The sequence below is a fragment of the Perissodus microlepis genome, chromosome 18 (genome assembly GCF_051167445.1).
Source record: "Perissodus microlepis isolate ML-2025 ecotype Zambia chromosome 18, ASM5116744v1, whole genome shotgun sequence".
Lineage (NCBI taxonomy): Eukaryota > Metazoa > Chordata > Actinopteri > Cichliformes > Cichlidae > Perissodus > Perissodus microlepis.
The window spans coordinates 17,279,656-17,294,031 of NC_140478.1; the positions used below are offsets into that span (position 1 = coordinate 17,279,656).

The 14,376-nt window shown below is 40.8% G+C and overlaps 1 protein-coding gene across 3 annotated transcripts in view; it reads left to right on the top strand.

Moving 5' to 3' along the window:
• The first annotated feature begins 160 nt into the window (after positions 1 to 160).
• The window catches only part of LOC146367654 (laminin subunit alpha-3-like), a 58,313-nt gene continuing 44,097 nt past the window's right edge, over positions 161 to 14,376 (top strand). For all 3 annotated transcript variants that reach the window (XM_084912094.1, XM_084912095.1, XM_084912096.1), the window contains exons 1-3: positions 161 to 894; positions 1,444 to 1,596; positions 13,594 to 13,711. In XM_084912094.1, coding sequence (XP_084768220.1) covers positions 631 to 894; positions 1,444 to 1,596; positions 13,594 to 13,711 — 535 coding nt within the window. In that variant the 5' untranslated portion in view covers positions 161 to 630. The remainder of the gene's footprint in view (positions 895 to 1,443; positions 1,597 to 13,593; positions 13,712 to 14,376) is intronic.

Here is a 14,376-nt window from a genome sequence, read left to right on the forward strand (position 1 = left end):
AATTAAATTTAGTGGTCAGCACACTTCACGCTAGCTAAGGGTTGCTACAAAAAATATAGTATACTAATTCCCTGGTTGTCGGCGCTCCACCTGCAGCAGCTCTATTCTCCACCAGCTGGGACCGCCCCACGCTTAAGTCTGAATCTTTCATGTGTTTGGAGATGTTTTGGTTTAAAAGCTCCTAGAAGTCTCACAACAGGGTCACACGCAGTGACTTTACACTGTTAAATCCTTTTAAAAAAAGTTTTACACCGAAAAAAAGGACAAAAGATGAGCTTCTGGTGAATGCTGTGACGGCAGACCTTTGGCCCCACTCAGCGGACCAGCGTCGAGCTCAGACCATCGACCTGACACCTGATAGCTCCAGTGTGCCGCACCGTCTGGTTCAGAGCACGCAGTGCTGTCTGCGTTGAGTTTGGTGACATGCGATGGAAATAGATTACACCTCCAAGCAGCAGAAGATCCACTTAAAAGCGTCGTTTTGGGATTAACAGACGCGTGAACCCGCTAAAAGAGAGCCCCCACGCGTAACTCGCAGCCCATTAGCGCATTTCATGGAGATCCTTAGATGACAAGACCCGCTGCACGCTGCGGGTTGCGCTCAGCAACACGGATCTGTAATTTTGGAACATGGCGAGAGGGATGAGAGGAGCTCATCTCCTCTTTGGATTTTTTATTCTTGGGTTGACGCTTTTCAGGGACGCAGACGGACAACAAACTTTTAATGACTTAACAGGTTTCAGTTTGAATCCACCATACTTTAACCTCGCACAGGGCTCCGGGATCTCCGCTACAGCAACCTGCGGACAGGATGAGGCTGGCATACCGAGATATGATTTATACTGTAAACTAGTCGGAGGGCCTACAAATGGACTTCTTACTCAAAATATACAGGTAAGGAAATAAGCGTTCGTGCATGCGTAAAAGGATGGGGACGTGGTGATTACATTGTAATGTGGGAACTCCTGTAACTAGCGATCCACTCGTCCTTTTTAATGGCCCAGTCCAATGCTCCTATTTGTGAGTACTACCAGGAACCCCTCCGGGAACCGTGACAATTAACTGCCCGCCCTGACCAAGTTGCACAACTGCCAGAAATAGTTTTACACCATTGTAGTTGAGTTCCACATTTTCTAAAGGAAATGCCCTTTCAACAGGGGTCTTATTTCCTCAGGAGATCTCCCAGGGCAATAAGGCTTTTACAGCCCTATAATACTATAAAATGTACAGTTTAATAAGAGCGTTCCCAAGCTTTTTCAAGTCAAGAATTTCATTAATCTACATTAAAGATATCATATTTATTTGTTTTTTGTCGTTGTTGTTGTTGTTGTTGTTGTTGTTTTAAACTTTTGGCAGTACAGGTAAGTTTTTTGCAAGCACCTCCAACATTATTAAACATGTCTGCTAATTGTTTCTGAATACTAACAACCTGATACCTTTTAGGGTCAGTTTTGTGACTACTGCAACTCCGTTGACCCAAACAAAGCCCACCCTGTGACCAATGCCATTGACGGGACTGAACGGTGGTGGCAGAGCCCTCCTCTCTCCAGGGGGACTGTCTACAATGAGGTGCATGTTACCCTGGACCTTGGACAGGTGAGATTATCATAACTTACACTACACAAGAACAGATGTCTCCTGGTTGATACCAGCTGTGAATAATGATAGCTCAGTGGTGTCAGTAAAACATAGCACCTGAATGTTACAAGGGGAGAAGAGGAACATTTATGTCTTCCTTTGCCATTGCTTTGTGGCTGTGAAATAAGTTATTCCATTTGTGTGAGGTGACAGAGCACCTTTGCTGGTGTGAAATGGGAAGTCTGTTATATTCTTGTACCACTTTCTGTCTTTTTGTTATTGGTCTTTGCTTTGTTTTTGCTGCTGCTGATTTATTTTCAATATGCCGGCAAGAAATCCTTTTTTGTAAACTTCTCTTTTTTCCCTTCATAAGTATTCCAAAGGTGTAACATGATTATGTTTTCAGTGTGAGCTTCATCACCTCAGCTAGCAGTAATCATGTGAATAATGTGCTGCAGTTGGAGTCTTGCCAGGAATCAGATTCACGCCCCTTTAGCTGGAGAGTATGCTTCCATCCTGAGCTGTGTGTCTCTGGCAGGAGTTTGGCTAACGGCCCATAAAACAGCACCTCACGCTCAATTATCCACCGTGAGGAAAGAGAGGAATGCTGTCTATGGATTAGGGATCAGGAGAATGTAAAATCGAATAGGAGAAGTTTAGGTGGAGGCGTGGACCTCTTACGTGATCAGGGTTTTGACTAGCTTTGGAGAAGACTTCAAAAAAATAAATGAGAGAGAGGAGCAAAAGTGCTCCCCTCCACACGTGTTGCATCTTTGGCTCCCAGTGGGCACTGTGTCAGACAATGGGTGTGGGCTTTTCTGTCTCTGTTTTTAGACAGACTGAGCTGAGCAAAGCTCCTGCATGGTTAAATATAGTCCAAGCTTCCAAGAGGATGGACACATGCAGGGCTTTTAGAGATGTCTGCCTTTAATACGTGGTAATGCTCAGTTTATTTAGGAGCAGGGAAAGCAGTATTATTGCATTATAGGGTTCTAGAAGAGTGTTGCTAGATCTCGGACTGTAACTCAACCAAACAAAACCCTGCCTCCCTTCAATACAACACAATCTTAACTACATATGCACACACAACACACCCGTTTCACCTATCTTACAGTTTTTCTTTTTTTTTCCACCACGACTCTAAATGCTCACCTGCTGCCCTTGCATCCTAATGTTTAGTGCTCAGATCATGTTAAGATATTTTTGTTTTTGTAATTTAATTATATGATCATATGTTTGCAGCTCCTTGATGCATAGAACAGGGTTGTCAAACTCATTTTACAGCTCAGTTTGATCTTAAGTGGGCCAGGTCAGTAAAAACTATGGTGGCCCTGAGAGGCCAAACGGACTGCAACTTAAGAAAAAAACAGCAATAAGAAAAATGCTGCAAAAGCACACAAAACACAATGGAAATAGGAAAAATGACAAAAATGAAAACAGAAATAGGAAAAAACAGATTTCCAAAAGCACAAGGGAAGTGTTTCTGGAGAGACAATAACCCAACGGACCAGTTGCAGGAACCCAAAACATGGTGGGTGTGTTTTATCATGATTCATATAATACTGATGACGGATTTTTAGGCTAATAGTTAGGCTAACACACTTACCTCTCATCTTTTCTTAACTCACAAAACCGATAGATCCTCCACTTCTTTTGAGTGTCTCCCAGCGCAATTCTTAGCATATTTTGGTTCCTGCAACTGGTCCGTCGGGTTATTGTCTCCCCAGAAACACTTCCCTTGTGCTTTTGGAAATCAGTTTTTTCCTATTTCTGTTTTTGTTTTTCCTATTTCCGTTGTCGTTTTTCCTATTTCCGTTGTATCTTGTGTGCTTTTGCAGCGTTTTTCTTATTGCTGTTTTTTTTCTTAAGTTGCAGTCCGTTTGGCCTCTCAGGGCCACCGTAAAAAACCCTCTTTCTGACAGTGTAAAGACGTTCAGCTGCACATTAATCCCTGATATCTCAGTATAAGAAGTGCAACTTCAACAGCACGCTTAAGTTTTACGACATGATAAAGAAATGCTGCTCTATTTAATGAAAGAAATCTGTCAGCACGACTCTTTGGGCTTAAATTGTTCAAAAATAAATGTGTAAAATTACAGAAAAAAGTTTTGGTAGGTCGTTGTGCAGACTGTAAATATAAAGCAGAAAAATTTTGGTTAATTCACAAAAATATAGTATTTATTTATTTGTTTCTTTATTTGACTGTGGATACATTGTAAAAAACAACAACAAAAAACCCCCAAAACTTACATTACTATTGTAGATAGTGAAATAAACAAGAACTTTTCGTTTACTTCATTACTTTTTTGTAGTATGAAAGACTGTGGGGGAGGGCTTCATCAGTAGGACGAGCTGTAAAATGTATGAAAATGCAGTTAAAAGTCCAAAATGTCCTTTATATTTTCCAAAGATGTCCAGTTGGCTGGGCCGATTCTGGTCCCTGGGCCTTATGTTTAACACCCTTGCTCTAGAATACCAAATCAATTACCTGACCAGGTTACTTACATTCGTATATGTGATGTTTGGGGTGTGCTTTATTTACCCTATTGCTGTGTTTCATGGCTTTTTTCCACCAAACAAACATAAGCCTGTGCATCATCCAGAAAAGTGCTCTAAGCTGCCGTGTTCTTTGAGTGTTCTGTGTAAAACTTTAATAGCTTTGTAGATTCTTTTTAAATCCATAGGATCAATTGTGTATACAGTGAAATATGTGGGCTAGACTGAGCTGAAAGGGTACTGTGGTTTCTTTCAAGAGCAACGCAGGTGGCTGTGCAGCTCTTAGGAGAGATATTAGATAAAGGCACACTTGATGTTTATGTTAGAATAATGAGGTTCAAAGAGGGGGACTCTTTTGACAGAGCTGCTTCCGGTCTGTCTCTTTCAAAGACGACTGTTTGAAGCATGGCTTGCCAAGTTTGAAGCTAGACTAAACTGATATAAAGTGACCTGAACGGTTGCTATGATAAATTACACCAGTATCCTGCTGCCTTGGCTTTAATGGCAGTGTGGTTCTGTTGGATACTTTGTCAGTTGGACTAAAATTTAAAGTTTTTATTTTTGCTAACTTGTCTAGATTTTTTATTTGGCTGGAACATGTGTCATCACTACAAGAAGCAGTCAGGGCATAACTGGGCATTTTCATTTATTGTACTAATAACAGTCTCAGAAACAAAGATTCGGACAGCAAGGCTTTTTTTTTTACATGTAACAATCCAAAAGAACTCGTTATTAGCTGTTTGATAACAGAGTCAAGTCAAAGATTCCTGTGGTGTTGATTCATTGCATGAGGGGGGAGGCTATATTCAATATCCCGCATACAGAGGACTCACATCTATACATACAGCAATGTGCAAAAGTTTTGAGCTTCCCCTCATTTATTTATATTTTTCTTACCTGTGTTGCAATTTTTTAATTATTATTTTTTTAGCAATAGTGTTTCAGGCCTTCTGATGGGCTCTCAAAGGTTTTCTTTGAAATCTTTTCCACTCATTATAAATTCGGTCATTGTTCCTGACTCTTTTCAAAAGAATGTGTTTTGTTTGTTTGTTAAACTGCCTATCGGTGATCTATGAATCATTCAACCATAAAAAAGGCACCTAACTCAAGGGATGAACCAGTGTTGTGTCTACACATAGCAGATAACTTAGCAAAGAGACGATTTTAAATTGTATTGTATTTCCTTTTGTTACTGTATAAATTGTGTGTCACAAAAACACACAATTTATAATCTACTATCTACAGTAGATGGATTGTGGCTGTCAAGAAGCCACAGGGAAACAGGGAGAAAAGGTATGTCAAATTACAGAAGAACTAGACTGTAAAACAATGGCAACAGGCCTGATGAATCCAAATTTGATTTGAATTTGATTCAAATCATCGTGAGTGTGAGAGGTACAAGAGTGAGCGTAAAACCCAAGCCCTGTCATGTTTTGGATCTGCATTTGGGTGTTGGGATCTTATCAGAACTGATGGAAATATTTTGAACCACCATGCAATGCCATCTGGAAAACATCTGATTGATAACAATTAAATTTTTTAGCATGAAAACTGACCCCAAACATACATTAAAAGCAAAGTGGTTTGTTAGTTGTTTTATATGTATAAAACTGGTTAACTTGAGCAGTAGGCTAATAAGATTTCGGTTATAGTTTTTGTTAAAAACAATTACAAAAAAGGTCCTGGTGTTCAGGACTGACTGGTCAACTTAGGCAAAAAAACCCCCAGTTTTTTGTGTTTTAACAGCTCCATTGTTGATAATATGTTCTGTGGCCTTTTGCTCCCATGACCCACAAAATCAGCATCCTCTCCAAGTTCCTCAACTTAACAAAGCAAACACATCCACAGAGTGGAGCAAGGCTGCGTCTCCATTCATGTAGCAAGTTGGTCTGGAGAGGAAGAGCAAAAATGGGAATGGCTCGCAGGCAAGTCGAGATGAATTTGCATATTTAGAGAGTGATATGACATTTTTTTTAAAATAAATTAAATGACTTTTTAGAGTTTAACCATTGCCAGGATTGGGACATTGAAATTCCGGGGATTTATTGTCTTATTACTGGATGAGATTATCCCTGGAAAAATGAATATTGCCTATGCCATCAACAGGAGGCTGACATTTTTGGTTTACAATAAAAGTCTTGACAGTTATGGATTGTCCTGATATTTGACTTTTGTCTCAAGACTTTTCTTGCTGCATGGGCATTTCTTTGTATTAAGCCAACTTTTTTTCTCACTTTCTTTACTAAGATCTCTTTTGTATGTTGTATCCCCTCACAGTAATGATTTTAGAGATGTTGGGAAGAGAAACAAGAACTAAGGAACAAAGTTTCTAATGAGAATGTGGAGGTGCAGCATTTACACATCGTGATAAAAGATTACTGATACACCCGTGTTTTTTGGTCCTGACCTCTTACTGCCATTGTACACTTTAAAAAACTCTTTCGATTTTTCACCTTTGTTTTTCAAAAACTCTGGCATGCGTATTTATGACATTATTTATTTTAAGTGACTGTGATGTTTTATTGCTGTATTGGCCTTGGGTGATGTCTGTGCTGTTCAACTGCTGTTCTGATTTATGTAGCGCTGTAATCAGGTCACCATATAGTTTGCTTGGGTTGATGATTGAAACTGTCTTACAAACTAATCTGAGTCTAACAGACAAAACCAAGACTGACTATTTGGAAACACAATGTGTTTTACCTTTTACCAGTTCTCAGGGCAAACATTTGCTAAAACCTCGCACCGCTTTCGTTAACGGCCATAGAGGTCAAATGCTTCTTGTAGCAGGATCGCTTTCTAAATTGCCTGCAGCTAAGCAATCTACACTGCACAGGCCCCCTGTCTCAGACAGGCCAAGGCAAGCAGGCAAGCTGCTCCCTGTTTTTGTGACTTCTTGGCTTTTTGACCTATGACCCATGACAAATCCTACCTTCAATCAGGAAACGACCACAGTGATCTTCAGTTACTCCCCTAAACACCTTAATATGATGTTTGGCATCACTGGCTTCTTTACTTACTTGTTTAGGAATTTGCTTAGAGTGAATAACTTGGACTATACAGAGGCATGTGCAGGTTGCACAGATACACATTTTGTGTTGTGCATTTTTGTTTTAGCACATTTTGTCAGAAACATACTTATTATGAATTGATGACTGCAAAAAGTAGCTTCTCTTCCTAGAACCTTTTTCCTTGTGAACCTATTTACAGGGCACAGTAAGTAAGCCATTGTTCCTCTAAATATTTATGCCATGTATCAGGCTACCAGTCACTCCTTTTTTCTGGGGAATGTATTTTAGGAGCCCTGACCACATGTGCTTATCTGCCCGAGTGAACCCAGAGTAGACCATGTGAGGCAAACATTATAGGCCCTACAGCAGTCTGTCTGATGAGAGTGAGCTGCTTCTCATTGGTAGAAGTCAGACAGTGACTGAGTGAATATTGGATCCTAGTAGTTTAAATTAGGTTCTGATTCATTACGTGTTTTGTTTTGTTTCATTCTTTTTTAGCTTTGAGGCATTTCTTAAGTCGTCTGGTGTTTCTCATGTTTGTGATTTTGCTGCTTTAAATAGCCTCTGATTGCAGAATGTCTTGTTATTTGTGATTTGAAGGTTATTCATTTAGAAGGCTTTGATAGTGTGCACACTGAGACCTTTCACTTTTTAGAAGATGTGAACAAGTTCAAGATCTATGATTTAGCTTTGTAACAAAGTGGTAAGAGAGTGACTCAGGTTAATGCAATGTTTTTGGCTCTGTCTATAATTCAGCAATCGTCAAGAGAAAAAGCTTCCAAGAACTCAATTTTGGAGACATTCCCCTGGAACCTAATCCTCTTTCTCGGGGGTTCACCTCCCACAAAAGTTGGTTTGAATGTTTTATTTGCAGCCGTCGCCCCCTTTTGTGTTAGAATCCTTCTAGGCGGTATTGTGTGACATCCTTTCTGTGCTCTCAGACTCTCACAAAAGTTTGGCCCTTTTAAGCCTTGCTGAAAGTGACCTGGCCTTCTCTTTTCACAAGATAAATGGCTAGAAATAGAGAGGTGGTGTAATTTGGTGGTGAGAAAAGAGAAAACACACATAGCATAGAAGTTATATCTGAAAACATTTAATTTTCCTGGCTTGTTGAGCACCCTTGATGCCGTTTAATCTAATAGACATTAATGTACAACCATGCATGATGCTTGCTTGTATGCATGGGTGACCTTCTGGGTCCAGATTCAGTTTGCATGGCTGCACTGCATCTCTTGAAACCATGTTAGAAGCGGATTTGTACTTTGTATAGGCTGTAATCCTAATTGAAGCTGTGATTTGCCTATGTAATCCTGAACAGTCAAAGAAGTGAGTAAATTGCTGTAGAAGAACTGCCTATCTATGCTCTGTAATAAATATTTCTTCATACTGTATAGTTGGCTCACCCCTGAGACAACATTGGCTGTTACATATCCCTTTTGCTTCGGTGACGATGGAGGTGATGTAAGTGCCTGTCTTTAGCTGGGCTGCCCAAGGCGCCAGGCCAACCAAGCAGATATTTACAACTACACTAACAGTCACACTGCGCTAGTTAGCATTAGCAGAGTGCATCACGGGTGACTGTTGGACAGCAGCTCCTCTTAAATCTGGAGCTGTGATATGGAAAAGCTTGTGGGGGTTAACGTGGGATCTGTTCACCTTTTCAAGGGCCACGCCACCAGTTTGTACATAGTAATGTTATTCAGTGGTCACAGGTTTACTGACGCAGGCACTGATGCAATGGGAAGTTTCCTAGACCCATTTGACAGGGCTGTTTCATGAATAGCTCACCCATATATACACCCATGTATACTGCAGCACAATGCTGCAACATAGCTGCAGAATTTTACACATCACTACTAAAGCACTGTGTTCCATAAATATTTTTTTTTAGTTTTTTTGCTTAGATTCCATTTTTTTTAATCAGATTCTATCACTTGGTTATTAGATCGCTGATTTCTTCACATTACAGCCAGTTTTGAATTTGCATTGCTTTTAAAACATCCTCCAATGAATAACTACTGTCACACTGGACCCCCTTTTGCCTTCCGAGCTGCCTTAATTCTTTGTGGCACTGAGTCAACAAGGTGCTGGAAACATCCCTCAGAGATTTTGATCCATATTAAAATCGCACAGTTACATCCATGATGTGACTCTCCTGTTCCACCACATCCCAGAAGTGTTCTTTTGAATTTAGATCTGGTGGTTATGGAAGCCATTTGAGTACAGTAAACTCATGCTCAAGGAACCCGATTTAGATTATTTGAGCTTTGTGACATGGTGTGTTATCCTGCTGGAAGCAATAATCAAAAGATGGGTACACTGTGGATATAAAAGGATGTACATGGTCAGTAATTAGGTAGGCTGTCTTTAAATGAAGCTCAAGTGGTTATTTTCTTGGCAAAGTGTGCCTAGAAAATAACACGCCCACCATTACACCACCATCACCAGCCTGCATCTTTAATACCATTCAGGATGGATCCATACTTTCATGTTGTTTCTGACCCTGCCAGTAGAAATTTGAGTTCATTAGACCAGACAACTTTTTTCCAATCTTCTTTTGTCCAACTTTGTTACTCTTGTGTGAATTGTAGACACGGTTTCCTGTGGCACTTGTTGTGGTAGTGTTGTCACCCAACACTTCAATGTTCAACTAGTTGTGCTTTCAGAGATGCTCTTCTGTACATCTTGGTTGTAACAAGTGGTTATACAAGTTACCGTTGCCTTCCTATAAGCTCAAAGCAGTCTGGCAATTCTCCTCGAATATCTAACATCGACAAGGCATTTTCAACTAAGTCTACATGGCTAAATGCACTGAGTTGCTCCCATGTGATTGGCTACTTATGTATTTAAGTGAAGAAGCAGTTGAACAGATTTACCTAATAAAGTGGCGACTGAGTGCATAATGTTCAAAGCAGAAGTAGAAATGTACGGCATTATTACCAGAAATACTTCTCGTGCAATTTTTAGCCAGCTGCTCGTCGTCACCATATAACTTCTGTCATGGAGACAGAGAAAAACATACCAGACTACCCCCTTCTCCTTCCACAGCCCACCTGTTGCACACAGACAAACAGTTGTACACTGCATTGTTACAGACTGGAGTGCAACTGCTTCATCCCCACTGCGCTACGTGTCCTGTCTGGCACGGGTGAGCCACTGTAACAGAAGGTGATGCCTCCCCTCCTTTAAATTGCATTCTTCTGATTTTATATCAGATTTTCAGGCGCTCACTGTCAGGATTGTGCTCTCAATCTAGATTTAGTTTTTTTTGGTTGTACCCTTTGGTTGGACTTTGGGATTATGATGTTCAATATTGCTAGCAGTATTGCTAGCTTATGTCTTATTTCCTACCTGTTTAACATTAAAATAAAATAAAATAAAAGACAAATGTTTGACACAACATTTTGATGATTGAGGAAGCTGTGAGAAAACCCTAACCAGTTCATTTTACAGTACACTTCATTTGATCTACACAAAAAGATTATAATTGAAGAGATCCACGTGGCAGGCATGCCTAAAAGGAGTATAACAACCCAAGGGTCATGCAATCAGCTCTTTTCTTTTGAGATCTTGTAGTTCTTTGTGAGTGCCGCTCCACAGCTCTAATACCTGAAGGGGCAAGCATGTGTGAAGTTAGAGGGTAGAACCTCTGTGTAGAGGCAACAGTGGGGCTGCAGATCACACTGAATGGTGCAAGTATATCACTTCTGAGCTGTCGCACATACAACATGGGTTATTCATGTAGACAGTTTTGGGCCTGAAATGTTAAGGGTTGATGGATTTAGGAATGATTAGTGTGTGTGCATGTGTGTGTGTGTGTCAGAATTAATTTACACATTGCTACAAGCCCAACAAGGAAAGGAAAATATGTTGTTATGCTGTTAAAAAGGGGTTTGGTCACGAGGGATGTGAATGGCTTTGTTGTTCTGTTGCGTTAATTAGGAGGTTGGAGGAGATCTGGATGCTTTACACCTTACACCTTATATAGGTCTAGGTCAAGAATTTAAGAAGGGTGATAAAAAGCGAAGAGGGTAGTTGTCAAACCTGTCAAAGCTAAAACTCTGACCTTTTTGACACCCACCCACACAGCCCTGCGTTGTGGGTATTGAGAAGTCAGACCTCACGGCAGTACGAAGCTGCCGATGCTGGGAGGGGGAGAGGATGGTACTTCTCAACTGCCATTCCAAGTGTTTTTTTTTTTACCTCAAGCTTGTCAGCGTGTTTCATGTCTTTCGTGCCACTACTCATGCACTTAACATGCCGTTACAGTATTTCATGGTTCCTTCAAACAATACGTAGGTGCTGGACATATTTCAAGAGCATGTGTTTAGACTGGCAGGACACAGTTGGAAAGACAGGCCTGAAATTAAGCAAAGCCATGCCAGGACAGGCATGGCTTTGCTTAAGCAGTTTCCAAGATCACACTGTCTGTTTCTAGCTGTGTTTGTTTCTAGCTGTGTTTGTTTCTAGCTGTGTTTGTTTCCGGAGGATTCATCTTGCCAACACTCAGTGTTTGGCATCAAGTCAATAATAAGTCCCTGAATCTTTGTGTCATCATCGCATTACTTGTAACTAAACTTTGAGATTGCATAGCGACTTGCAGACTACAGCTCAGTTTGTATCCCAAGAAGCTAGTTTAAATGTTGCACTACCCATCTTGAACCCAAATCTCTGTTGAAACACAGCTGGTGTCCGATTGTTTCAGCACTCTAATTTGGACTTTGGCTTCTTTTTTTTTATTTTTTGTGACACTGGAGGATCTTGTTGCCATCTTTATCATCACAAGTGGTGGAGGAGATTTTCACTGCTGAACGTTGATGTCAGCAGCAGGTTCCCTGTAAGCAGGGACACGCTCTGCTCTGGGGGCATTAGGGGGGAAGGGGAATGTGGCGCTATGTTTGGAATCTGAGATGGGTCTGCGTGCCAGCCAGCAAGTCTCTCGCCACTGCACCGACCCTTTTTCTTTTTTTCTTTCCTTTTTTTTTACACTCGTGCCATCTCACCCTCCTGACATCTCTTAACGTCACTGCAGCCCATGTGAACCAAACTTCCTGCAGGTCCTCATCAGAACCAGCATGCTGATTACAGGCAACTCCTGCTTCTATTTTTAGATTGCAGCCCGTGCAGCCGTGCATCTTTTTTTTTGTTAGTTGTGCATCCTGTTGCATGGAAGTGTTCTCTGATTAATTTTAGGACACACCCTATTCAAAGCTGTGGCTGCAAGTTGTTTTATTTACTTTCCGCTTGGACCCTGATTAAAGACGTTTCCTGATTTGCAAACTGTTTTGTTGTTTATTGGTGATTGTCTGCAATCTTCAGGCAGAAAAAAAAGGCGGACGTTTCCGTAACTGACCTCTGAACTCTCTCACAATCCATCAACCTAAGGGCTTCTTGAACTTGAGGTTTTTTCTTGTCAGTATAATTGCGGGTCCTTTTCGACACAGTAAGTCCACAGCAGATGCATTGCCAGACTTTGCTCTGCTTTGATATGTTTGTATTAGAGCTCCTCGCCTCATGCAAGTGAGTAACTGGAATATTTCAAATGCTTCCTTGGGCTTTCATCAATGTGCTGTGGGATGCTGGACGAGTGTGGGCCTGCCTTCATCCGCCTCGAAGACAGACAGTCTGTAGAAATGTCTGTTATTGAAGTAGTGCACCGCATTATGTAGATGCAGTTACATTCATGAGCTTAGCAATGAGTGCAGGTACTGCAGGTTATATGTTTTTGAACCATGCAATGTTTCCGCGTGCCAGCTTTTAGATAAACTCTTTCTAAACCATGCTAAACAAGACGTGGACGGGTGTGGTAGTCGGGTGTAGGCGAGGCCTTTTTGTTGACACTGCAGGTGTCACGTGCAGGATGGTGTCAAACGTTTGCGATCCAAGCTATGTCAAGTCCTTGCCAAGTCATAACAAAGAGACCTTTGACTGCACAAATTACATTTCTTTTGTACAATGTTCAATCAAGCTGAAGTCACCCGCTTTTAGGGCTTGATAACGATGTTGACGAACTGTAAAGGAAATGTACTGCGGTGAATATCACGGGCCTGACAGAAAGCTCAGTGTTGGCAGAAACCGTCACTGACATCATTCTCTGGCCTCGTGTGGACTGAGTATTCTGATGGGAGGTGAAGATAGAAAGTTCGGGGAAGCATACAGGGATCATGTGGGCTGCACCTGCACCAGTTTATACACTCTAACAAATGTTGGCCACACAGATACCGCTAAAGCTGAGACTCAAGAATAAAAGGGCTCAAAACAGGAAGTTCTTCCTTGTTCAAAGCCATTAATTCTGTAGTGATCATTTACAGTGGACCACTGTGGTGATCCATACATTCACAAGAGAGGAAATGATATCTTCAGAGCTCCAGGTCAAGCAGGGAACTTTGACAGAGCAAGTACAGGAAACTGTATTTTGCCAAAATTCATTCTGAACACTGGGTGCTTTTTTATTTACCCTCCTCTTTGCTCTTTCTCTCTTTTTATTTTTTAAATTTTTTTTTATTTTTAGCTCTTCCATGTCGCATATGTCCTCATTAAGTTTGCGAATTCACCACGTCCTGACCTGTGGGTGCTGGAGAGGTCTGTCGACAATGGGAAAACCTTCACCCCCTGGCAGTATTTTGCACGTAAGTTCATATGTTAATACATTAAAAACCTTCTCCTGCGAGAAGCCTTTTAAATGCCTTTTAAAATAAATAAGTGCCGTTTTCTATTGTTGTCTATAATGATGTAATTAGTGATGACAGATTCTTTTAGACTCTGTTCTCATAAAGGTTTTCTCTGTGGATTAAATTTAAAAAAATCAATTTCAGTCATAAATACACAGATAGGGCAGAGTTTCATGTCTCTGCACTACACAGCTTTGGGCCTTTTTATGGAAAGGATTTAAAATTCAGCCTACCAAAAGCTATCACAGCAATCCAGGGTATTATACATTTCTAGAACTGGCAGAGGCAAAAAGAGTGTGGTCATCATTAACACTATTAGTTATACACGTGTCTTTCCTGCCATGACAAGTCAAAGTGTTTCTGTAAAGAAAAAGGCCTGCGGACAGAGTTAAAACTTTGTACTGCAGTGTGTTTAATCAGAGACAGATTTAGACAGGGAGTGGGTGTGAGCGAAAACCTTTGATTTAATTTGACTTGTTGAAAACATGCGAGAATGTCAGCTTAAATCTGATTTTGGTGTATTAAAAGTGGCAGGTGGTGACACGCTGCAAATCTGACACTGAACTGCTACCATTTTACATACTTGATGCATATTTTGTATGTGCTGATTGGATATCTGAGGG